Source organism: Haplochromis burtoni, unplaced genomic scaffold (assembly GCF_018398535.1).
Source record: "Haplochromis burtoni strain Fernald_Lab_line unplaced genomic scaffold, NCSU_Asbu1 Contig_33, whole genome shotgun sequence".
In the NCBI taxonomy this organism is placed as follows: domain Eukaryota; kingdom Metazoa; phylum Chordata; class Actinopteri; order Cichliformes; family Cichlidae; genus Haplochromis; species Haplochromis burtoni.
In genome coordinates, this window is record NW_024582394.1 from 2,950,767 (window position 1) to 2,974,969 (window position 24,203).

General features: G+C 40.0%; 1 protein-coding gene across 2 annotated transcripts in view; it reads left to right on the forward strand.

Annotated features, from left to right (window-relative positions):
• Nucleotides 1-24,203, forward strand: part of slit3 (slit homolog 3 (Drosophila)) — a 232,959-nt gene that overhangs the window by 128,595 nt on the left and 80,161 nt on the right. The window contains exons 1-2 of one of the 2 annotated variants that reach the window (XM_005919454.3): nucleotides 10,652-11,260; nucleotides 11,578-11,649. Coding sequence is in view for 1 of the 2 variants with exons in the window: in XM_005919453.3 (XP_005919515.1) it covers nucleotides 11,578-11,649 (72 nt within the window). In the remaining variant the exon portion in view is untranslated. Of the gene's footprint in view, nucleotides 1-10,651; nucleotides 11,261-11,577; nucleotides 11,650-24,203 lie in introns of those variants that run through there. The other variant, XM_005919453.3, reaches the window with a different exon arrangement.

Consider the following 24,203-nt stretch of genomic DNA (forward strand, 5'->3'; position numbering starts at 1 on the left):
AGCCCTAGTACAGAGATTTCTTACAATAATAATATTTACCTTAGCTTTAAATCCCCAATTTCTTTGCAATTTTATGTTGAGAAATGCAGTCCAAAGCATTACATTCTACGTATGCGGTTTTTATATTTGAAACAGAATCAGAAACTTGTACCTCCTACTCCGTACACCTGCTACAACCTGCTTCTCTGCTGCCCTTCCTCTCTCCTTCATTCTCTTTTTTTTCTTGCCTGGTCCCATATTCCTTCTTTACTTACTGTTAAATCAGCTTGACTCCCTTACCACTCTTCCTGTCCACAAAGGTTTTGTCCTCAAATCAAATGCTCAATATCCCCTTGTCAAATATTCACGATCTCCTAATCACCAATAGTGAGATCAATACGCTTCCCAATCAATGCTTCCCGTCAATAATAGCTGATCAATGGCGCCTCTAAACTACCAGACAGGCTCTTGTGGAAATGTTCTAAATGAGAAAAGATTCAGGAAAACATTAGATAGAAAAAAAATAGAAATTTGGTTCTGCAGGACACTTCAGCTTTATGAAAAACAGGCGACAATAAAAGTTGATGTTGCTGCGGAAATCATTAGATTAGGCCAACAAATCTTCTCTGTGTAAATTGAAGTTTGCTGCCATGTTTCATCACACATCTGACATGACAGAGGAGATGAAGAGAGGAAGAGACGGAAACACATAGCAACACATAATAACTACAAGATATGAAAAGATAAAAAGCCATTCTTTGGCGATTCTTATTTCGCTACCATAGATGCTGACTGACAGGCGAAAGGAAAAGTGTATTCCTGGGGCTAATGAGATGGAAAGAATTAAATCTAAATATCTCTGCATATTTCACTTGTGTAAATAGTGCAGGTAAAGTGGGTAAATGAAAAAGATGCAAATGTTTCCGAAACAGATTTTAACTTGAAAGTAATGAACCATAATCGCTTCGGTGATGCAAAGGTGTATCATATTTGATTGCTCGCCAGTTGTATCTCTCATATATATCCTCTGAACTACCACTAATGAAGATAAGTGAAAACACATCACCACGTGGTTCAATTATTTCATTTCATTCATCTGATGACGGGCGTATTATGGGCTCTAAAGCCCCACAACAGCTGCTAAATGGACCTTGAAGTGAGATTTATTTTCTCCACTGCTGCTGAAATTTCGCGAATGAACTTTGAAGTTCTGTTTTAACTCAACTCAGACAAGATGAACATTAATAGGACAATTACAGATGAAAACATTATCAAACACCCTAAAACAGCTACTAAATGAACCTTACTGGTGAAACTGTTTTCTTAACCATAAACATGCTGTTTCATTAGATCATTAACAAGTGCTGATAATCGACATTCAAACATTTACCTTCAGCTATCGCTTTAGCTGTCCTTTTCACATGAGGGTTTTGTATGTCAAACTAATGTATAGTTGTGGGCTGTTATATTCATCAAAGCATTTCAACCCATGAGTAAAATCACAAGTTAGTGAAGCTTGGACAGCAGAGAGAATTACAAGTGTTTGAATTTTTTTCAGTAGCTCTGTATAACAGACCAAATATGAATCTGTCATCCCAAAATGGGAATGTGCGTATCCGTGAATTAAGATCTAAGTTATGTGCTTTTTGTACTCTTTCAGTGGGCAATCTGTGAGTTGATTAATATGCATCTTGCCATAGATCGGTAATTCAAAGTTAGGCTACAGGCAAATGTGCTCCTCTGCTTAGTTTCCTCTCCCAAGTGTGATGTAAGTTCAATGTGGCCGCCAAAGTCCACAGGAGCTTATTACTCTTAAGGTAAATGGGCCTGAAACTGTCTATACTCTGTACTCTGCAGTGTGTGTGTGTGTGTGAGCATGTAAGTGAGCAAGTGTCAGTTCCCATGGCTTAGCTCCAAACCTTTGAGTTCAGGTTGGCCTGTGATCATCTAATCCACTCTCGCTTCTCAATCCAAGCTAAATGTTACACATCACCTTACCTCTTTCACCTTAGACTCACTTTCACAACCATTTGAAGATCAGTGGCAGAAAGAAAACAACTCCTCCATCCCTTAGCTGTGACCATTTTTATATTAATGTTTTTAAGCTGGACTTCAAATCCACCAAAGATGTGCTGAAAAGGGGGAAAGCTCTTTCCTGGCATCTCACACGTGCACCTGAGTGCTCCCCAGTATAGCCACAGTCTGTCCCACTGGAGCAACATGCACAGTTGCAATCCAATATGAAAATAGAGAAGCCGTACATGCTCCGTTTACATTTGGAGCTTCATTTTCTACCAAAGCTATAATGTCACATAAATCACAATGGATTATAAATTGCGTCAGCCCCTTTTAAAATGTTTTTAACTAAATAGCTTTGAGCTACAAGGTGAATCCTTTTTTTATTCTTCTTCTTCAGTCAAACTTACGGCCGACTCAGCTGTGCCAGGATCATTCATTTCTTCCGTCTCCTTTTTTTTGACATCTTATAACACCTCCTCCTCCCTGTTTTTTTAATCTTTCTTTCTCTAGTTTATCCTCCCATCGCTGCCACCTCTTTATATGCTCAGTCCACGACTTCCTTCTCCCCCTCTCATAATTTCCCCCTTTTCTCTATCTTTCTATCCTTTTTCTCTTTTCTCTATCATTCTTTATTTTCATTTATTCTACTCTTCAGCTGCAGCGCTTCCCATCGTCATTCTATCCTCTTCGCTTTCTCCAAAAGTTTTCAGTCTCCAACTTATTCCAATTAGTCACCTCCCTAAATTCCCTCCCTCCCTCTTTTACAGTGTTTCCCTCTCTACTCTCCCTTCTATCCTTCCATCCCTCCCTCCATTAGACAAGGTGACTCCTGCAGTAAAAGGCTGCAGCCCTCCATTATACCACGGAGTAAAAAAACCTTCATGACATTCTGTCCCTGGTGGACACAGCATTGATTTTCTCATGTCTCTCTCTCCCCCTCTCACCATGTAGCCATCTCTCCCTTGCTCTCACCCTATCCTCTGCCTCTTTCAATCTCAGTCCATGTCTTCCCATCTTTTTTGTCTCACTCTGTTTCTCAGAGGGTAGGGTCTCTATCTTTCTCTTCTGGTTCTTCTCTTTCAAGCGGCCCAGTGGCAACCATAGCATTGTCATTTATTGAACTGTTTCCTTTACATACAGGCACAACACACACATACACAGGCACGTATACCACACATAGACACAACAGCCCTTTCGACCCCACTATCACATGACTGATTTGCTGAAACAGCCAAGAACCTGGCAAATGTGATTACTACAGTCTTACGCTAACCTAAGGAGACAGGCTCTGTGCTAGACCTCTGTGTATAGACGTTTGAGTGTATATGTGTGATCGCTTCTATACTTTGTGCTGACAGAGAGTCTTGTCATTCCCTTAAATCCTACCTGTCAGTCAAACTAGAAATGATAAAGGTATTTTTCAAGTTTGGACACATCTGAACACTGTGTCAAAATTTGTGTATTGTGTCCTGGGTTGTATGTAGTAATATACTATCATATCTAAAGATTTTGTTTAAATGAATTCTTGTCATGTTAACCTGTTCATGAGCATCTTTGGCACTGAACATTTGCGCCTTCTTATGTACAATCAGCTACTGTAATGCTTATTAACTATGTTCTGTATACATTTAGTTCAGTGTGTATGTGCGCTACTTTTGTTGGGAGGCATTTCGCTGTAGTTTAGAGCAGCGGTCCCCAACCTTTTTTGCGCCACGGACCGGTTGATGCACGACATTATTTTCACGGACCGGCCTTTAAGGTGTCGCGGATAAATACAACAAAATAAAACTAGTAAAACTAGAGTTATTCATAACACACGTGACAAGACCCAGGAAAACCGAGTTAACGATAAAAACGATAACAAAATAACGCTGAAAACCGATAAAAACCCTGAAAACCAGACATTTCACACCTGAGCCTCAACTCTCGTGGCCCGGTACCAAACGACTCATGGTCCGGTACCGGTCCGAGGCCCGGGGGTTGGAGACCGCTGGTTTAGATTACAAAGACACATAGACCATCAGATAAAATACAGCTGTTTCATATGCCCTGACATTACACCTCAGTGCCCACACAGACATGCCTCTTTATCTTTTGCAGCCATCAAGTCCTCATATTGTACCTTGTTTTCCATCTGCCTGCTTTCTCACTATCCTACCCGTTTTTTTATTGTGATAAAATTTAATTCATTTTACCCGCTGGGTCCACCTATGCTCACTATCTACACATTCATAGTACCACCAGGTGCTTTGGAAGAATGTATTCAGAGAGTAGAATATGCCATTTTTCAGCAAAATACAAAAGTATAAAGTATTTCAGTGTAAGAATAAAAAAAAGAAGTCCTTTCATGGCCTCCTTTGTTTTTTTCCCCTGTAAAACATCTCCATGCTTCATGCTTCCCTACCCACAATGCAGTGCAAGATAGCCGTTTGTTTGAATTATGACTACACTGCCTTGGAGAGAGGTGAGAACATTGTGTCGTTTACGTGCATGTGCACACACACCAGTATCATAGTGTGTCTCCGCCAGTGCAGATGTTTACTTTCAACTTGTTTACCACATCCAACAATGGACAGCTGGAGCCAAGCATGAAAATATACAAAAAAAAAAGACTAATAATGGTCTTCCCTTTGAAAGCGTCCTTAAATCAAAGTGCCGCAAGGATGGAGACACGACAGCCAGCTTTCTGACAGGGTTTACTCAGATTCCCATGATTCTTGGCTTGAACCCAGCCCCCACTACACATGTCCTTAAATGGCAGGATGTGGCTAATTCATTAAAGGTCATGATCAGCAGAGACAGTAGGTTGATGGAGGGATGAGGTAGAAAATGTCAATTGTTTTGTCTGAATGCAAAAGGATTTACATGGCTAGACTGCATTCACCTAAAAGTCCTTTTTTTCATTTTAATGATAGGATTTGTAATTTAGTTTTGATGGTAAATTGACCTAAAATCACATACAAGGAAACACAGTAAAGTACGATCAGTTTTAAAATACATCAAGAAATTAGATTTCCGGCTTTCCGGAATATTTTTTTTCTTTTTTACTGGAACTCTGTCATAAAATGCACTTCAAGCTAATTTTATTTTCCATTCAGTTAATCTATATTAGTATGCAGCAGCAGCAACAACAACAACAACAACAACAACAATAATAATAATAATAAAGAGAAACTTTAATGGAAGCTCGTTGATGTCCTTGATTGCATCTTTTTGTGGAAAAAGCTGGACAATAAAACCATAATTTATTCCTGTACCCTTGAACATTAATAAAAGCAGATTTATCATTAGCAAGTCAAATCCTACCCTGAATTGTTCAAATCGAAATGGACATTAAATGCAAATATCATTCACTTTAAATGATACAAAAGGCTTTTAATTACCTGTTTCAAAAGATGTCCACCAGCGTTGGTACCTATGTGACCGACTATAAGTCCAACCAACCTAATAACCAACTATTAGTCGTTACAAACACACACTCCTCTAAAATAGCTTTTTTTCTCCATTTTAAATTAGATTTTTGTTCACCTACAGGTGTTTCCAATACACAGCCTAATCTATATGAAGTCCCTGCGAGTCAGAGAAAGGTAACTAAAAGTAAATGTAATCCTTAGTTTCCTTAGTGAATGATTGTCTGCGTTAGTGCTGCGATGAAATGCCTCTTGCCCCTGTCCATACCCTTTGATTGGGCAAGCAATTAGGAAAATGGATGGATGAAAGCTTTTAAGAAGTGCAATCATTCCTTTTTCAAACACTTAATGAGGGAGGAAAAATAGATGCAGGAACCAGTAGTCAAAATTCCAGCAACACTTGGGAGTATATACCAAAACCTTATTGGTAGATCGTGCCATGTATATACTTACAGATCAACCAGTGAAACCTCAGAACACTCAAAGTGATTGTTTAAAGTGTCTTATAATAGAAAGCAATAACAAATTAATCTATTTTTTCCATGGCCTGCTATTCGTGTCCATCACTATTCAGTGTCTCCTTACTTTACCAACAAAGACAACAAATGTTTGAAGTTTTTGATTGCCAATAATTTAAAGTTTTGATGACTCATTATTTCTTAAAATTCATGGGGTGAAAACACAGTTATGGTCCTCCTTCATCCTATCTTCCATCCTTTTATTAATTACTCAGGTAGTAGTGGTTGCTCACTGATGATTTCATGCAGAGACAGCATGTCCGTGTATGTCCATGTGTGCTTACCTCTGCTCCAGATGGTAGCAGAGGGAAGCTTTGAATCAGTCTGCCAATAGGCCTTATGATAGACATGATTAAACACACTAACTAATTATATGGAAGGAAATTAAATTTTGGACCCCTGTTCTATCTCCTGTAACAAACATCCATGACTGGAACACACGGGGTTTCAGAAGACAACACAATGGTACAGATATAGAGCGCGCACATGGATACACAAACTTGCCCTTACCCCGGACTGATACCAATCATGTCACCATTAATCAAGGTGCTTGGTGTAAAAAGCTGTCAGAGGAATCCAATTACATTATAGATGATGAAATTGTTTTTTGTGGCCGAAGATGGAAGCTCAAATGTAGCTGCCAGTGTAGAAACAAGTATCTTTTCTCCGTTTTGCGGAAAAGCAGAGTTGTAAAGTTTCTGGAGGAGCTGATATGATTGAAAAAGTAATCAAAAAGAGAAATATCTGAAGATATTTCAGCAAGTGTCTAAGAGTCTTTGTCAGCTCTGTTAAGGGATGAGAATCCCCTACCCATAATGCTTGTGAGCCATTTTATGTATGTATCTATTTACTTACTTACTTTTTGGCTTCTAGTGTAGCCACTGGGTATTCAATTCAAGACACCAAAGACGACCGTAAGATTGACACTACCTGAAAATGCAAACCAAATTGTGGTTAACTGTCATTTCCAATGTAAAAGTGATTAATATGACATGGGGAGTAGCCTAACATACAGCTCAGGTCAATGCCAGATAAAAATGAATTCCTTGAAGGGCAAGGAACACAATTTCTCTAAGTAACATGTCCTGTCCAGTCCAGCAAGCAGAATCATGGATAAATGCCTTGTTGTACTAAACACATTTGCTTTTCCAAAATGTGGGTATTTTGCCCAAGTGGACGGGGTGATGAAGGCCAGGATGGCAAAAGATAGGAGAAGAATTGGGGATGGTGGGAAAAGTTGAGGATTAAGCCAACAGGTTTGGTGAAATTTAGGGCAACCAAAACTAATTATTAGGGAAGTATTTGGTTAGGATTGAGGGTTAGAAATACTGTAAATACTGTTTTGATACTCAGAATATACAATCATTAAACTAATTTTTATATCTCTTTGAGACCGTCTGAAGGCTCGGAAAAGTATGTTTTCTTCTTGCATGGAAAATCTACTGAAGATAATAACAACTTTTCTTTTATTCCATAGATTTCTGGACTTGTCTTTAATTCTGTCATAGAAGAGGTCAAGAATACAAATCTTTGATTAATTTTGCAATTAGAATAACTGAGTAAGCCAAGGGTTGTCCAACTCTAGGCCAACTCAAGGGCCGATGTCCTGCAGGTTTTAGATCTCACCCTGGGTCAACACACCTGAATCAAATGATTAGTTCATTACCAGGCCTCTGGAGAACTTCAAGACATGTTGAGGTCATTTAGCCATTTGAATCAGCTGTGTTGGATCAAGGACGAATCTAAAACCTGCCGGACACCGGCCCTCGAGGCCTGGAGTTGGACACCCTTTTATTGCTTTTAGGTTTAGCAAAAATTAAACAAAGCATATAATCTATAGTTAAAGTTTCCACCAAGGTTGATTTAAAGTTCCACTAGCCCAGATCCTTACACAACATTTATTTGTGTTATTCTAGACCACAGGTGTCGAACTCCAGGACACCGGCCCTCGAGGCCTAGAGTTTGACACCCCTCTTCTAGACTGTAGAATTAGCACTCTCTTTGGGCTGAAAGCAAACTAACAGCTTAAAATTTAACCAGCAACCAAGAACTGTTACATTTAGAAGTGAAGTGTTTTTACGAAATGTTTCATGGGTATTCTTTTCATTTGCCAGTGTAAATGAAAAGGTAGCTTTGGAAAGATGACGTTTAGCAGCTAGACATATTTGCACTTTAAGGTGAAGGCTGAACTGGACCCCTGTACTGTGATGTCAGGCTAACAACACAACAATATTGGCTGATTCACCTAGGCTCCAAATTATCTTCATTTTTTTATATTTTACATTATTTGTAAAATATAAACAAATGATACCAGTTATATTAAGCTATAGCTTAATATAACTGGTAGCCTTTGTTAAGTTACAGGAGCACAGGCTAGAACAGCAGGTGTGGGATGGAAAGTTCCTTCAGACACCACATGAGTTGCCATTCTTCACACATACATTTTGATGTATGAATAGAATGACAAAGACCCTAATTTGTTGTTGGTTGTCTGTCTCTACACTTTATTCCTCGACATTAAAAGAACAGTGCCGTGAATAAAAAGCCTGTAATAACTAGCCAACTTTAGCGGTGCCATGCATCTCCACATGGCTGTTTAGGCTGTGCGCCATTCTTCCTTCCCCCCAAAATACATGCCTTTTAATTACATAAAGCAGAAAACATGGCACAACCATATGCTGATGATCCCCAGACTCACTATATTTTAGACTCCGTCATTTAACAGATGCTTACACTCGCGGCTCTCATCCAACAAGTGGGCAACAAAGAAAAAAAAAATAGCTTCAAGACATGACTTATGACAAGAGCACAAACCCAGACTATTCTTTTATGTACGCTTTCATATACCATCATTGTTTAGTGCTCCATATTGTTGATCCTGTCCAATCTTTACAGATTGTGCTCAGTTAATGAAGTGCCACAATGGCTAGGAGCTAGAACTTAACACTAAATCACCTTTAAGATATGATTGCATTACTTCAAAGAAAATCCAGGCATCTCATCACTCTATGGAAGTCTTTGGAGGGTTGAAAATAATTATGCTGTGATCCAAACCTGGCCTGTGGGTATGGATTGGTTTGATATTTTCTCTATTTACTCCAAATCAAAACCATGCCAATTGTTAACCACTAGTAGCTGGTCAATACCAGGTAGAAGCTTGAAGAATACGTTTTACTACACTGTGCCGTGAACTCATTTCTGTGACCCTGCTGCACATGTCAGCGCCGCCTCAGAGAGTACAATGATCAAGCAATGAAAAATTACAGTGAACTTTATATGGTAGCTTTGCTGAAGCCTTGTCTCAATAGAAATATTTCTGAGTTTGCTTTGCATGTTCTTGTATAAAGAGCTGTGATAAGATAATGACTCTCTAGTACTGCTATGTGCTCTAAAACATTTAGTTTGTACATTTATCTTGCCTGAAGATGGTGCATCTGGGCCCTTCTCTGGCCAGCTGCCTGTTGTTGATAAGCGGACATACAGAATATTGAGGTGTACCTGTGGTGCACTGTAGTGAATACAATTTTCAGATACTCCGAGGACTTATATGTCTCTAAGATTTTTTACACAGACTTGCACTGTGGACATGTATATACAAAAACAAACAAAAATGAAATTCTGATGTGATTTCTGCTGCCCTACAGAAAGAGAGAAAACTACAGCTGCCTTTTTGGGATGCACCTTCCTCGGGGTTAAAAGCTGACATGACTGATTTAACGGGTGTTGCAGTGTGCCAAGCAGACACCAAGGCAAACACAGAAGGGAAAAAAACAAATTAAAAAGCTTGATGAAAGAAAACAGGGAGACGAAATTGATTAGAGATGGGTAGATGAAGAGCGAAAGGGAAAAAGTGAAGGGGGAATAAAAGACAAGATGAGAGAAAAACATGGATTGTGAATTGGGAGAGATGAAAAGTGGAGAAGACTGATCCAAAACAAGAGGAGAGAAACGAATATAAGATGGTCGAAGTCAAAGAAAAAGTGATTAGCAATGGAGGAATCCAGCGGAAGGGAGATTGGGGGAAGAGAAGAAGACAAAAGATTAAGGTGTAGTCATAATAATGGATTGGATTTATATAGCGCTTTTCAAGGAACCCAAAGCACTTTACAATGCCACTATTCATTCACTCTCACACACTGGTGGAGGCAGCTACAGTTGTAGCCACAGCTGCCCTGGGGCAAACTGACAGAAGCGAGGCTGCCATATCACGCCATCGGCCCCTCTGGCCAACACCAGCAGGCGGTAAGTGAAGTGTCTTGCCCAAGGACACAACGACCAGGACAGAGAGCCCGGGAATCAAACCGGCGACCTTCCGGTTACAGATGCGCTTCCCAACCCCCTGAGCCACGGTTGCCCCACGGTTGTAGTGGCTCAAGAGCAGACAATAAATAGTTTCATAGTGTTTCTGTCAGTTTGTATGTATTTTAATCTTTCTGTGCTGTGTTTACCGTATTAATCTACCTGTGTCCACCTGTCTGAGTGTGTCTGTGTGTGTAATAGGTTAAATGCCACTTACAAGGGACATGAGGACACTTCTAAATGTCTGCCCTTTGTGTATTTTCATCTGCAGTCCATCCATACTCTCCTGTAGATGAAGAAGATGAGGGAGGAGGGACAGAGGGATGAATGGGTTGGAGGAATGGAAGGAAGTAAGGAAGGAAGGGAGGAAGTGGACTTTTCAGGGTTGCTGGGTTCATGAGGGGTGGATGATGTTGGTGGGGAGGGGAGCTGAATACCTAGAGCCCAGCAAATTAAAGTAAAAGCAAAGGATGGATGGCAGTGGGGTACAGGGTGCATCTGGTAGTCCAGCAAGCAAGTCGTTGAGCAAGCCTGGAAATGGAGGAGTTAGTGAGAGAGAGGGAGGAAAGAAGGAGAATGGGAACAAGAGGCAGAGTCGTGACTGTAGGTTGATTTACGGAGGCTTTCCTTTTAATGAAATTGTTTCAGTGACAGAGCCGGTAAAAGGCCCTTAATGGATTGGCTGGCCTAATGTAATGAAATTACTCCCTCTTTCACTATAGAGAGAGGAAAAAAGAATAAAAGAGGACATGGGGGGAGGGAGAGGAGGAGGATGGGAGAGGAGAGATGCAATTAATATTTACAGAACAGACAAGCAGGGTGGGCTTTAGTAGCAATGGCTCGCTCGCTCTCTTCCTTATTGTGCCTATCTCTCTCGCCCCTCTCTCTCCCGGTGGCCAGTGTGCGCTGGGCGTGCGGCAGGGGAAGGAGGTGATAGGCTGATGCCAGGCAGGCCACTTCAGCGCACCGGTCTCTTCTCTCGCGCTCTCCTTTTCCTCTCCTCTTCTCCTTAGGGCTGGCCATATCAGCACTGAGGTGAGAGACTTAACCTTAGCTTTCGTGCTATCATCTGGACTTGATATTCCTAGAGTGTGTGTGAGTGAGTGCATGTGCGAGAGAGAGAGTTAACTCCGGTGTCTCCTACCTGCTACCTTAAGCCCACTACTTGGGTATCACCTTACACACATATCCACATGCACACACTCTCGTTCAAGCAACCCATCTTTTGTTAGTCCCTCCCCCAGCCGAGCGGACCTTGCAGACTTGCGCCTGACTCTCTCCCATCTCTGTCTCATCTGTGTGTGTGTGTCTGTGTGTGTGTGTGTGTGTGTGTGTTTGTGTGTGCGGTGCAGGCAACTGGACAGCAACCACATCAGCTGCATCGAAGATGGAGCTTTCCGAGCGCTGCGCGATCTGGAGATTCTGTAAGTAGAGAAAAACCCTGGTCCTCCATCTCTCTCCTCCTTTGCCTCCTCCTTCTCTCATCAGTTTCCTCTTCTCCTCTCTTCCCCTTTTCATGTTTTGTCTGTGAAACAAGGATATGTCCTGCACTCTCCTCTTCTCATTATAAGCTTTGCCTTATGTCTTATTCAGTTTCCTCGCCCTTTCCTTTTTCCCCCTTTCATTTAAAAGGAATACACTTCCCTCTCAGTTCTGTATCGTCCCTCTTTCCCCTTCATGTACTTTTCTATGTCTGCTTTGTGTCTTTAGTATAAGAAAAGCTGTAACTTGAAGATGATTTTGTTTAAAGATCACAGTTTCCTAAATGCTTCTGCGTGTGAATTATCCTCAGTTATAGCCTTGAATGACTGCAGAGGTGGCTGTATAAGTACTTGTACGCATTGCTTGCAAAGATGAAACCTACCTGTTCATCAGCCTGAAATTGTGTAGTCACTGACTCACATTAAACTGATACACACCCAAATACAACACAAACAATGGGATGGGAAACATTGTATCTGCCACCTGCTGTGCTCTGCATTTCTGCGCTCCATGTGTGTTTTAGCATATGTGGGTGATTCCTCCTGTATATGGGGATACATTAATGTTCTTACGTGTTTGCTTCCAGCTGTGTGAGTTATTGAGTCTGTATGTGTGTGTTTGCGCAAGTGTGTGAGGAGAAATTGTGTGCGTCTGATCTGTCTACATTTCCAGAGCTCCTCATTTGTCACTATACTCAGAGGTGTGACCGGCCACTGTGCAACGAAAGCTATATTAGTAAAAAGGTGTCTACTTTTTCCTCACCTGTATGTGTGTACAAATGCATGTAATTGTGCATGAATGGGTTTCTATGTGTGTCTGTTGCAAGGCTTATGACAAGTTAGTACAGAATCAGGTTATTATTTTTTTCCTCTGTTCCCTATATTTTGTGCTAAAATAAAGAATATAAAGGTTATAGTGTCAGATCCTGATATTAGGAAAAAGCAGCTGAAAATAAGTTTGTTCTGTGATGGTGGCATTGCTGATAGCTGATAAGGTTAGTGGTACTGTTTTTGATTATCTTAATGAGGAATAATCATATAGGAAATCAGGCACAGGCAAAGTGAAAGAAAGATTAGCCTAAAAAAAACAGGCAAAAAGAAGAGAGAAAAGAGGGGTGATTCCACTTTTTCCAACCTGTCTGTCCATCTTTGGCTACATATGACTTGGAAAATATGCCGGCAAATTATTAGAACTACTAGAAATTGTTTGGTTTCCCAGTTGAGTTAAATGCTGGAAAAGAACAAGACAAGAATGTGATTTTTCTTATGGTTTTTAGGGTTTCCAACACATTCTGACAATAATTAGGTATTATAGTCATCAGCTTGAAAGTCTGAGATAAAGTCTCATTGTCACATAAATGTCTACTATATCAGGAATAATATTCACAGAGAGACTATTAAGGGCAAAGCTACCAAGTATACATCTTCTGTGATAAGGATGAGAAGCCAAAGAAGCCTGGGAAGTTGGCAGAATTTAGATTTTTAAAGGAATTTTCTCCGTAATGCTGATTCCACCTTTGTCTGCAGTGTATTTTTCACTTTAAATGGCCCATTTAAGAATTGTGGGGTCAAAAATGTGATCAAATTCAATATGCATAAAGATGATATACAGAAGAAAGCAGGTATGTGATGCAAAAGCTCAGAGAGATTCCCAGCAGTATCAGACACATCTTGATTAGTATCCTGCTGAAGTAGGTGTGATTGTTCTTGGTGCAGTCTGGTGCTGCTAATGTGCTCACATAAATGGAGCAGAGGATACTGTGGTAAATGGTTCAGTGTGTGGCAGTGTAGTCCTCATCCAAATCAAAATAAAATGTAATCACCGCTACTATAAGTAATAAAATCAATGCACGTGTTCATTATAAATGATACTTCATGACAGTATTGTAGGTTTTCATTAAAGCCATCGTATCCTTTATCTCCACGTTTTATTTCCTTTTATAAGTTAGATTTTTTTTTCATTCCCTGGCCTCACTTTTGCTCAGCGCACAATGAAAGTGATAGGGGCCAGATAGAGGGGGATCGGCAGTGCGAGATACAACATATTAGCAATTCATAAGACTCTGACAGCTGAGTGCTCGGCAGGATTTACAATTCACTGTAAATACGCAGCCGTTCCATTCACAGCAGACAGCATGACAGCACACAGTATATTCACTGAATGTGACGTTTTAATAAAGGCAGGTGTGTGTGTGCGCGTGCGCGTGTGTCTGTGTGCGTTGAAGTGTTTGTGTTCATGTGCAAAGGGCATGAATGACAGTAAGCAATTCTGCTGCTGGACTGATCTTCATTTCAAGCATCTTAACGCACACGCACAGACAAACACACGCATTCGCCACACAAACAGATGCATGCGTATTCACACATATCCGCGCACACACAAACACAGACGCAGTCCCATCTGTTCAGTTCTTGGGGTTGAGTCCGTGATCGTAGTACAAAATGGATGATAGAGATAACGGTGACTGGAGGTCATGTGACTGCACCATCAGGTAGGTGTATGTATTTTTGATTGTTCACACCTATGTGCGTCTGTTTGAGTATCTTCTTGTGCTTTTGTCTTTTCAAGGATCGGTTTAAGTTTTAAGCCATCGGCTGTTCAAATGGCTGAGCAGCACTGAGGTTAGGATGATTAGGTTTAGATTAAAGTTTAGTGCAGTGTTTCTATCACACATTCGTTTATCCATCAAACAGAGGTTAGGTTGTTTGTCAAGCAGAAATATCTCCAGCCTGGGGACTTGACAATTTGAAAATGTCATCTTGATCTCTGGGAAATTGCAAATAATATTTTACGTGTTATAGGGTATTAGTCAGTCAAGAAGATAGATCGAAATTATGAAGAAAACATTTTTTTATACTTTAATAAAGTCCTAGTTGGAGTAGCATCTGCGATCCACTTGGTCAGGAGTTTTCTATATTTTTCTTTACCTGCTCAACCACCTGTATTCATATTTGCGCCAACTAGCCTCTACTTCACTGCCGTTATGAGTTATTTTGATATTACACTTAGATATAGGCATTCTTGTATATTTCTGGCATCTGCACGTAACATTCATGTTTATGCAATAATTCTTTTGCTATTACATGTGAGGCTTTTTCTCTGTTCTTTGCAATAAATGACTCTCAGCTTGCTTGAGTCGCACTTTCAATTTGTTTGATCCACTAAATTGATGCCTCTGGTTCCCATCCAGAAATCTTCTGAACTGGGCCAAATTTCCCTCGGAAGGGCTGTTTGGTTTCCAAGTGCCGCTTCGGCTTGCTTGACACTATGTTAGCATTAGCCAACTTTTCTCGACAGATGAAACACTCAAGGCTGATGGGTTGTTGGCGTCCTTGTCCAGCTTATATGTGATACTTCTAGTGCCAGATTTTTTTTACTCTTTTCTTTAGGTGGAGAGTTAGTTCTAGCTTTACTTAGTTTTCCCTCTTACAAATTTCATTATCCCCGCTGTTTTGAATGTGTGACATTCGGATAAATCCAAACATTCGGAGACTACGCTTAAATATAGGTATTCCCTTTGAAGCACTTTTTAAATTATCTTTGGGTATCTTTGTGCTGCAAAAATGGTAAAAATGGTAAATTGGTAGATATTTTACTATATAGCGCTCTTCTACGCTAATTGAGCAGCCCAAGCGCTTTCTACTACAAGCCTCACACATACTGACACAAGCACTTTGTTTTAACACCTAAGTGTTTTTATCTCTCTCTCTCACACACACACACACACACACACACTGATGGATGCATTGGGGGTGAAAATGGCAGGCTGGAGGAGCTGAGGATCAAACCACCAACCCGCCTGAGCCACAGCTGTCCAAAATGCTTGCATATGAATTATTGGTGTAATAAATATAAAATACAGTCATTACTTTCCGTAGGAATTTAATATTACAATAATAATGTATGTTTTCCATATAAACCAACCATAAGATATAAGAAAGTGCATAGGTTGCAGGCAAATAGATATGTGTGTGTGTTTTAGTCATTTGTGTGTGCGCGCATCATGCTAATTGAAAGAAGTGGATCTCTCTCTCTCTCTCTCTCCCTCTGTGGCACTAATGAATCTCCACTTTAATTAATCTAGTCATTTTTAATTAGCCAATGTTTCTTGGTAGACTAGGCTTTATCTGAGCTTAATATGTTTCACAGGAGCTGCTTTGACTCGTCAGAGCTGAATATTTGGGTGTGTAGCTCATTTTGTAAAAGCTAAATGGATTTTAGTTTGTTAGTTTCATTAATCTTGTTATAATTGATAATATAATGGAAATGAAAAGGAGTGATGGGGCTTTTTTTCTAAATAAAGTTAGACAACGTGTTAAAAATTCAGACACATTTAAGATAAAATATTTGACCTGTCACAAATTGAAAAATTTACGTATGCATTGACTAAAAGCTGTAATCATTTCTCTTTGCAAAAAAAAAGAATGAATTCCTTGTTTTTAATAATACGAGTGTACTTTTAATCATTGCATTTTTCAAGGTTTTTTTCCCCCCTTTAACACAGTCTGTAATTTTTGCCACGTATTGTTCTTAAGCATCACAGTTTGACTCACGTTGACCTCCTGAAGAATCCGACAGGAAATAATAACAAACAAAAAAGCATACCGTACTAGTCGCAGGGAAGTGATCTCAGCAATTCACAACAAAGAGCCAGTTTCTGTACTCTAAGAAAAGAAAAGTTTCTATGATGTTAAGGGTTTGAATGCTGCTTCTTTCTCTCTGGCTTTGACAGAAGAGGTTTATTTTCTGAAGAAGCTTAGAAAGAAAGACAGATGTGACTAAAGAGCCTTTAAATTCACCATTTCCTCTGATATCCTTTCCCCTTACTCATATGTCCTTAGATAGTCTCTTTCGCTCTTGCCTCCTCTTCTCTCTTCTCTCTCTTTCATGGTTGCCAGGATGAAAGTGGAGGATCGGTGTTGTAAAAGCAAGGCAGTGCTGGGCTATGATTTATTTAGACCCAAAAGGGCTGTGGTTACTATCCCATCCTTTTTGCCTGGAGAGACAAGAGACAAGAGAGATTTGGGGAGGTGGAATGGGTAGGGGGGGTGTTAGCAGAATGGGGGGGAAAGGGACAGAAGGAAGAATTTGAGGAAAGAAGAAGAAAAGAAGGCATGTAATACTGGTGCTGTAAAAACAGCCAGTTTCCTGGATATAACTTATTTATCTACTGTTGAGGAGAGAGGGAGAAACAAGGCAATACAGAAAAGAAGGTCGAAAGGAAAGTGGAGAAATCCATAGATGCAGAGGAAGACCAAAAAGATATGCAGTGTGCAAAAAAAAGGAGCGATAAAATGCAGGGAGAGAAGGCAGAGATAAGAACAATAGACAGATACATACTGTAAAACTGATGCAGGACAAAAACAAACAAGAAGCAGAAAAAGGAGGCAGGTGAAACCTTGTCCATTTGTTGCAGATAAACAAGACCAGAAGAAAGAGATGTAGGACAGAGCGGTATAAAAGACATCAGAGTGAAAGGGAGATGAAATGGCAGACAGAAAAGAAGGAAGAAACACTGATGTGACATTAGCGAGTAGAAGAAACTCTGATAGAAAATAGATTGAAAGGATCAGAGGGAGGAGAGCAGGGAGGCATTAATTATTGATGGAACAAATGTCTGACTGACTGACTCAATTTGGCCCTTTGTTGTTTCCAGACCACCAAGGCTGTCAGATAGACTCAGAACAGGGTTTCTCAAAGTAAGGACGGAGACCCCACTGGGTGGCTGATGTTTTGATTTTCCGGTTTTTAGTTTTTATCAAGATTGGTTGGCAATATGGCTTAATTTTAATTAAGTGATATGTGTTGCCTCCATTGCTTAGATAAACATAACACAAATATGTTATATACATGCATCTATTATCTGTTAACAAGAATGCCTAACAAGAATGTATTGTGAATGGCCAATCTAAACTGCTGTCTTAATGCGTTATTGCATTGGCGCTGTTTTGAGATTGACCTGTGCTGTAGGGCATCTGCACATTCTTGTTAATATCCGGATAGTCATTTTCCACTGCCAAGTAATGAAGACCCACTCTGATACTGCCATCTTGGAAAATTAGTCATTTTAGGTAAGCTTTCTCTGCTAGAAAATTAGAAGAGTCTTTAGGCTGGGATGCTGCAAACAAATATCTGAAATTAACTTTTTAGCTTGTCTGCAATGGCTGGTATACTCATAAAACATTGCCTGAGAGGACTCACTATTCATGACCAAAATAATGACAGCTCAAACGGCCACGGCAAGTGGAGGCAGAGGCAACAAAAAACTGCACCTTGAATAAGCGGTTTATTTACACCGCATAAAATCAGTTGCAAAAAGGAGATGTGGTGTGCAAGTAAAGGTCTGTGTGAGTGAGTGTGTGGATGTTAGTGGGAAAATGATAGTGAACTCAAAGTAAGTGCATAACGAGAGTCTCTCTGAAAGTAGACAGCTTTTATAGTGACTGGCATCACTGGCCCAGGCGCTCCAAGCCAGCTGAAGTGGAAGACTCCATCAACCAACATGTTTCTGGAAGAGACGCAGTACAATGAAGCCACAATACTCTCTGTTCTTTAGTGCCTGCATTTTTGATAAAAAATGCTCTCGTGGAGCATAGAAACAAATGTGCATTTAAAGCCACTTTTACCTTTAAAGTTTCAAAGAGCGCAACCAAAGACTTGTTATTAGGTGTTAAAAAATTTAAAACATTAACCAGTCAACTGGTAAATTATGTGTTCATTTTGAATTTGAAACCATGTTGGGTAATTAAAAACCACACATTGGTTGTCAGAAAACACATCATGGAGCATATCTCTCTATCAGGCAAGAGATGCCCTTTAGAAAGGTATCTGTGCTCCAGGGAGACTCGGCTGAAAGGTACGAGTGATCAGCTTTCCAGTTCTGGGACAGTGATAAACCTTTATTGGAGGATTCTCCCAAGCACAGTTTGTGTTACCGTGCACCTTTTTTGTAGAGCAGTGGAAAGTTATTGCTAAGCTTAGACAACTACAACACTGGGTTAAAGTTGTTGGATTAGGGCATGGTCCCATTTAAGAGAAGATTCCAATCCCATGCCAGGTGTAGCAGCGATTGTGTTACGTAAAGATAGCAATTATTTCACAGTTCTGGGTGAATACCAAAATGCCTAAACAAGCCTGGGATCGTTTTTCTATCACACATGAAAACAGAGGCAGAGTCACCCTTGATTTGTTCTCTTGTTTGGTCTTTACTGAAAATCAAGAAAGAATGCACACCGGGGTGGCCTTATCATATTCGTCATTAAACACCTATCAGAATCAATTAGTGCTGCGAAATAATTCTAAACAAGTGGTTTTCCTAATGGCACACATTATGGATGCATGTCACTCTGCTTTCCCACTAAACATGAAACAAAAAGATTCATCTTAATTACTTGAGAGGTCCTTTCATCTCTATGCAAGTTTTGAAGGTTTCAGATTAATATTGGTTATGCTGATAAACACATTTTGATTGTTTGCATCCTTTACAAAAATCCGACTTGCTCTAAAGCATATCCTGTTCTGACCTGTATGTTATAAGCATCCTAAGCGGGGTGAAGACTTGCTGTTGTTTTATCTCTCAAAAGTCAAACTACGAATGCAAATACAACAACGGAGACTGAACTATGACTTTTCTTCAGTGCATTGCTGTGAAGAGCACCGTGATCATTCAACTCAGCAATCCCACAGTCGGCTTTCCTCCTAATACTTTGATTCCACCGTTTTTGTATTTTTTTTTTGAAAGCCTTTGATGGTCAAAGCTGTATGTGCTCAAACTTGTAAGGCCAATAAACACAGCAGAAGTGGAAATGTAATTATGTGATAAACACAGTCTTTATATTTGGCAGAGGAGCTGCTCGATCCACTTTGTCAGTTTGATTCCCGAGAATACCTCGTCCTCGCAATCACGTCAGCGCAGATGGTAGGCATTCCTCCTGCAGCGGCTAATGACTGTGTGTGCCAGCGCACGAAGTGTGTTTTTACTCAGCGAGAGCTAATTTAATGCTGAGTGCCAGTGCTGAATGCAGCCAGCCTCACACTGCTGTACCTTGTAGTCTTTCCCATATACTCTTCTATTCCTTTGTACCAACCAAGAATTCAAAGTAGCAGACAAAATGTCTTCTTGTTAGCCACAAAACTTGTTTTAATTTCCTTCCGTGCACTTTTTTAAAAAACTTGTTTTGACTTATTACTGCATGGAGAAGTTTTTTATAACTTCATTAATTACTGTAGAATATTAAGTGTGGTCTTGGGATTAGGGTTGCCAGCCTGTAAGGGCTTTATAACCTTAAGGTGACAGTTTAGTCTAGCCTATTAAAAAATTATACAGTAGATTGTAGCATGATGATTTGTTATTCACTGCTCTGTTGCATTTGTTTGCAGGAGGGTGCAGTTTACGTGGTTTACATTCACAAGGGCAAACCAATTAATTCTAATTCAGCAATGTCTCAATCAATAATATATAATCTATTTTAAAGCACTTACCACATAGCTAACGCCTGATTTTGAATTCCATTGTGTTTTGGCAAGTGCGTCTGCGTGTCTTTGAATGAGTTAATCCAGTTAGTGCATGTGTCTGCCAGGCCACATCAGAATAAATGATGGGTCCCTGTGTGATGATGAATGGTAATTTAGATTTAACATAACTGGACTAACGAGCGCACTAATGACTCCAAAGCTAGCCTGGACAGCTCTCACTCGACAGGCTCACGCCTTGCATCCCAATGAGATGGGGAAAGGGCACCCAACTATGCGCACATGCAGCGAAACACACACAGAGTGGAAAAAAACATGCAGAAGTGTCTTAATAAATCCATGCATACGCAATCATAAATTCATAAACGGTTCTGGCAGCGAAGCACATCCCATACACAGATGCACACATGCACCAAAACCACACACACACACACACACCACATAAGCTAAGTATGTATGTTTCTGAGAACTCATTGAGTAGTTTCGAGAAGCCAGGTCAGGCGGATAGGAAGCTGATTAATTAATAATTATTCATCGGCCAGTTTTCAACCAGTTGAATTAGATGCAGTTTTTGCTCACTGATCTTTTGACTCGCTTTTTTTCCCCTCTCTTGACAACGAAGATTAATGAAAATAAATGATAAGTACTTCATCATTTTCAGATATAAATAGATTTCATTAAAAAGAGGGTGAATTTTCACTTAATCGTTTATCTTTAGATCTGAAAGTTTTTAAGGTGATGAGACTTTGTTGCGTGTTTCACTACAAAGTCACTGCACTCAATTACGCTAATGAACCTTGGCATTTTAATTGTGCTGCTTTTTAGGGAAAAAAACACGCTCTTGCGACAAAGAACCCCACTATTAACATTTCCACAGGCCAATAACACGTACAACTGCTTTATCTGTACAGCCGCCGCCTGTTCATCCGAACTATAGTCTCATAGTGGGATGTTACACCCATGTAAAGTGAAAAGCCAAAATCAGCTTGCAGTGCTCCGGAAGTGTCTAGCCTGGTCACTCATGAGGAAATTAATATGGAATTAATAATTAAAAAATGCAGAAACTTATTGTCTGTAATTGTTTTGGTAAGTTTATGTTAACAAAGTGATACAAACAGCATCAATTGCAAGGCAATTAACAGCCTCTTTATTAAAATGAAGCTAGTTTAAAGGTATGTTGCATTTCATTTGCATTCATCTTTTTAAATCTAACAATGAATATATTTTGTATATTTACAGTCACAAAGAGCAAATATGTAAAATAAAACTGAAGCAAAACCTGCATATTTTTAAATAGTGTAAGTGATCCATCTTTCTGTTGATTGCACACAAAACTTTCAAGCACAGCTAGAGGGGGGAGGTGGTTGAGAAAGGACTGAGCTTTAATAATGGCGAGAAGCAGAACAGGTGTCGTGACTGAACTGAATTTTATTTCTTTAAACACTGATGTTTTTATTAATTGCAACCAAGACCGATAGAAAAATCGACACGTGCAAAAACAGACAGATGAAGGCGGGGCAGGCAAAATGGTTGGACAGAAAAATCAGAAAGGAGAGCGAGAGTCTGCCATTTACATGACATGCCCATATGCACATTACAAACACACAGAGAGCTAAGAGGTCTGAGAAGCACTCAGAAGAGCAGTGGATCGGCTGCATATTTTATGATCACTTTTCTCGGCGAAGCACAACTTTCTGTACCGCTAAGAAAGAAAAACGAGAGGGACAGAGTGAGAAAAAGGAAAGTGAAGTGCATGTGTGTGTGTAGCAGTGAGGTTTTGGCCGACGACTGTCATAATTCATGAGGGCAGACGGACAGAGTTGCTCAGTGCACTGTAACTTCACAAGGTGACTTTCACTTTGCCTGTAACTCCCCTTTTCAAACACAGACTCGGTTATGCAAACTGTCAAATATTTCTTCATCTAAATTTCTTATTACCTCTTCTCTTTGTCTTTATACTCTTCCTCTTCTTTTTCCAGTCATGTATACCTCCTCTGCACATTTGCCTTCCTTTTAATTCCTGCTTCCCTCTCATCTTTTAGATTATTTACTCGCATCTCTTCTGCTAATTTCTGCTTTTTCAACAACATTTACCCAACCTTTCATCAATGTTTATAACATATATAAATAAACTTATTTCCAGGTTAATGTTAAATAATGGTTAGTCAAGCTGTGAGATTATGTATTTGGATAGTTTGGTGATTATTTTTACAATCAGAGAGACCAAAGTGACCTATTTCTCCTACTTTTTATTTGTTTGTTGCTTTATGTGTACATCCAGCTTGAAAGCAGGAGGCAATAAATTATGTTTCCACCTACTGAGCTGTTGACCTCTTGGCCTCAGTTTCACTGATTGAGGCTCCGTACTTAAATCAGTTTAGCTGCAAGCTTAAAAACACAAGAAATGGTGAAATAGGAAATAAGGAAATAATCTCACGCACTGCACTGCCAGCAGGAGAGCTGTGCTTTCTTTATGAGAGTGATGTGTCCTGGCCGAGCTGATCTAACACTTCAATGCCACATTAAGGTGAAAAGGCATTGTCTGTGTTGCACTCCTATAGGCTTATACAACGTTATATTATGTTAAATATGTTATGTTACAGTCGATTAAAACAATTAAAACATCAAAAATAAGAAAAAATTGTTAACCCATGTTTCGTTTGGCAACCAAACTTTGGGAATTTTATAGATTTATCTATATAAGTACTGTAATATAAGAATACCCATGTGGTTTGATTTAAATGGTGCATGATGCATGAATCATCTGCCTTCCAGGGTTTCTAATGGTTGCTTCAGCTGAACTGAAAGCCGTCACAAAGCAAAATAAACTCTTTCTTAAGATTAGTTAACGGAAAATGTTTAGTCCACTGTAGGTAAAGTAACTTTTGCCGTGAGTGTAATTTAAACCTAATGCCTGTCCAAATAAAGCAGTTGTTTGTACAGCTCCAGTGGTACAACTGTCAAAATTAAACAACAGTTGGTGGGTACAGAAAACCACGCGCACATGTGTGTATATGCGCTTGCCTTACACGTCAGAATATCCCCAGTGCAGTTGGTGTGTCTCTAGCCTCAGTGCCCCCAGTAACGATTGCATTGCTGTGGTTGCCTCCTGCCTCCAGATCTGTCTCGTATCCGTGACGCGTGGGTGCTGGATTGAAGCCCCCGAAAAAAAACCTTGCTCAAAACTAAAGTTTAGTAATACAGAAAATGGTGATGTGTGTAGGTGTGTGTGCTTGTGATGATTCAGAAACAAATTCCCTATAAGTGGATGCATGTTTTCAAGTGTCTTTGTCAATGCTTCTCCATGTTTGTGCACACGCGTGTGTGTGAGTGCGTATATGCACAGTGGGGTCAGAAGAGAACAAAGCAGTGCAGCTTTCTGCTGTTCAGTGATTTTGGTTTGGCTGGCCTTTCGGCTTCTCTTTGAGTCAGCGGGCTCAGCAGAGCCATCACACCCTGGCAACAACCAGCACCCTGGCAAAGACAGAGGGTCTGACCTGAAAGAGAAGGATGAGGCACAGTGGGAAGGAAGGAAGAGAAAGAAAGAAAGGCAGCGGGTCAAAATGAGAAAATGAAAGAGGGTCAGTAGCAGTCAGAAACTAAAAGTTTAGAAACAGCTGTATAAAATGTACTGGAGGGTGGGTATGGAAAGAAAAGGGAGAAATAAAATCAATGGAGAGGAGCTGAGCTAAGTATGCAAGGTAGCTACTGTTTACAAAATAACGACTTTTTTGGGGGGTGGGTGGGTGAAAAGTTGTGGAAGAGGAAGAACATGCTGGGAGGATATAGGGAATGAAAAGCAGGCCTTCAAAAGAGAGAAAGAGGCACTGTGACGGCTATTTTTCCATTGGAATGGCAATACTGGGTTTGTGAGGAGCCAGATTTGCTTTGGGAGGAAAAAAAAACCTGAACTGTTTAAATTATTTAAGGAGTTAAAAAAGTGAAAAAGGTGCATGTGATTAAGAGCAAGGAGGGAAAAGCGAATATTCATAACATATGTAATGACAAAAAAAATAAATCTTAA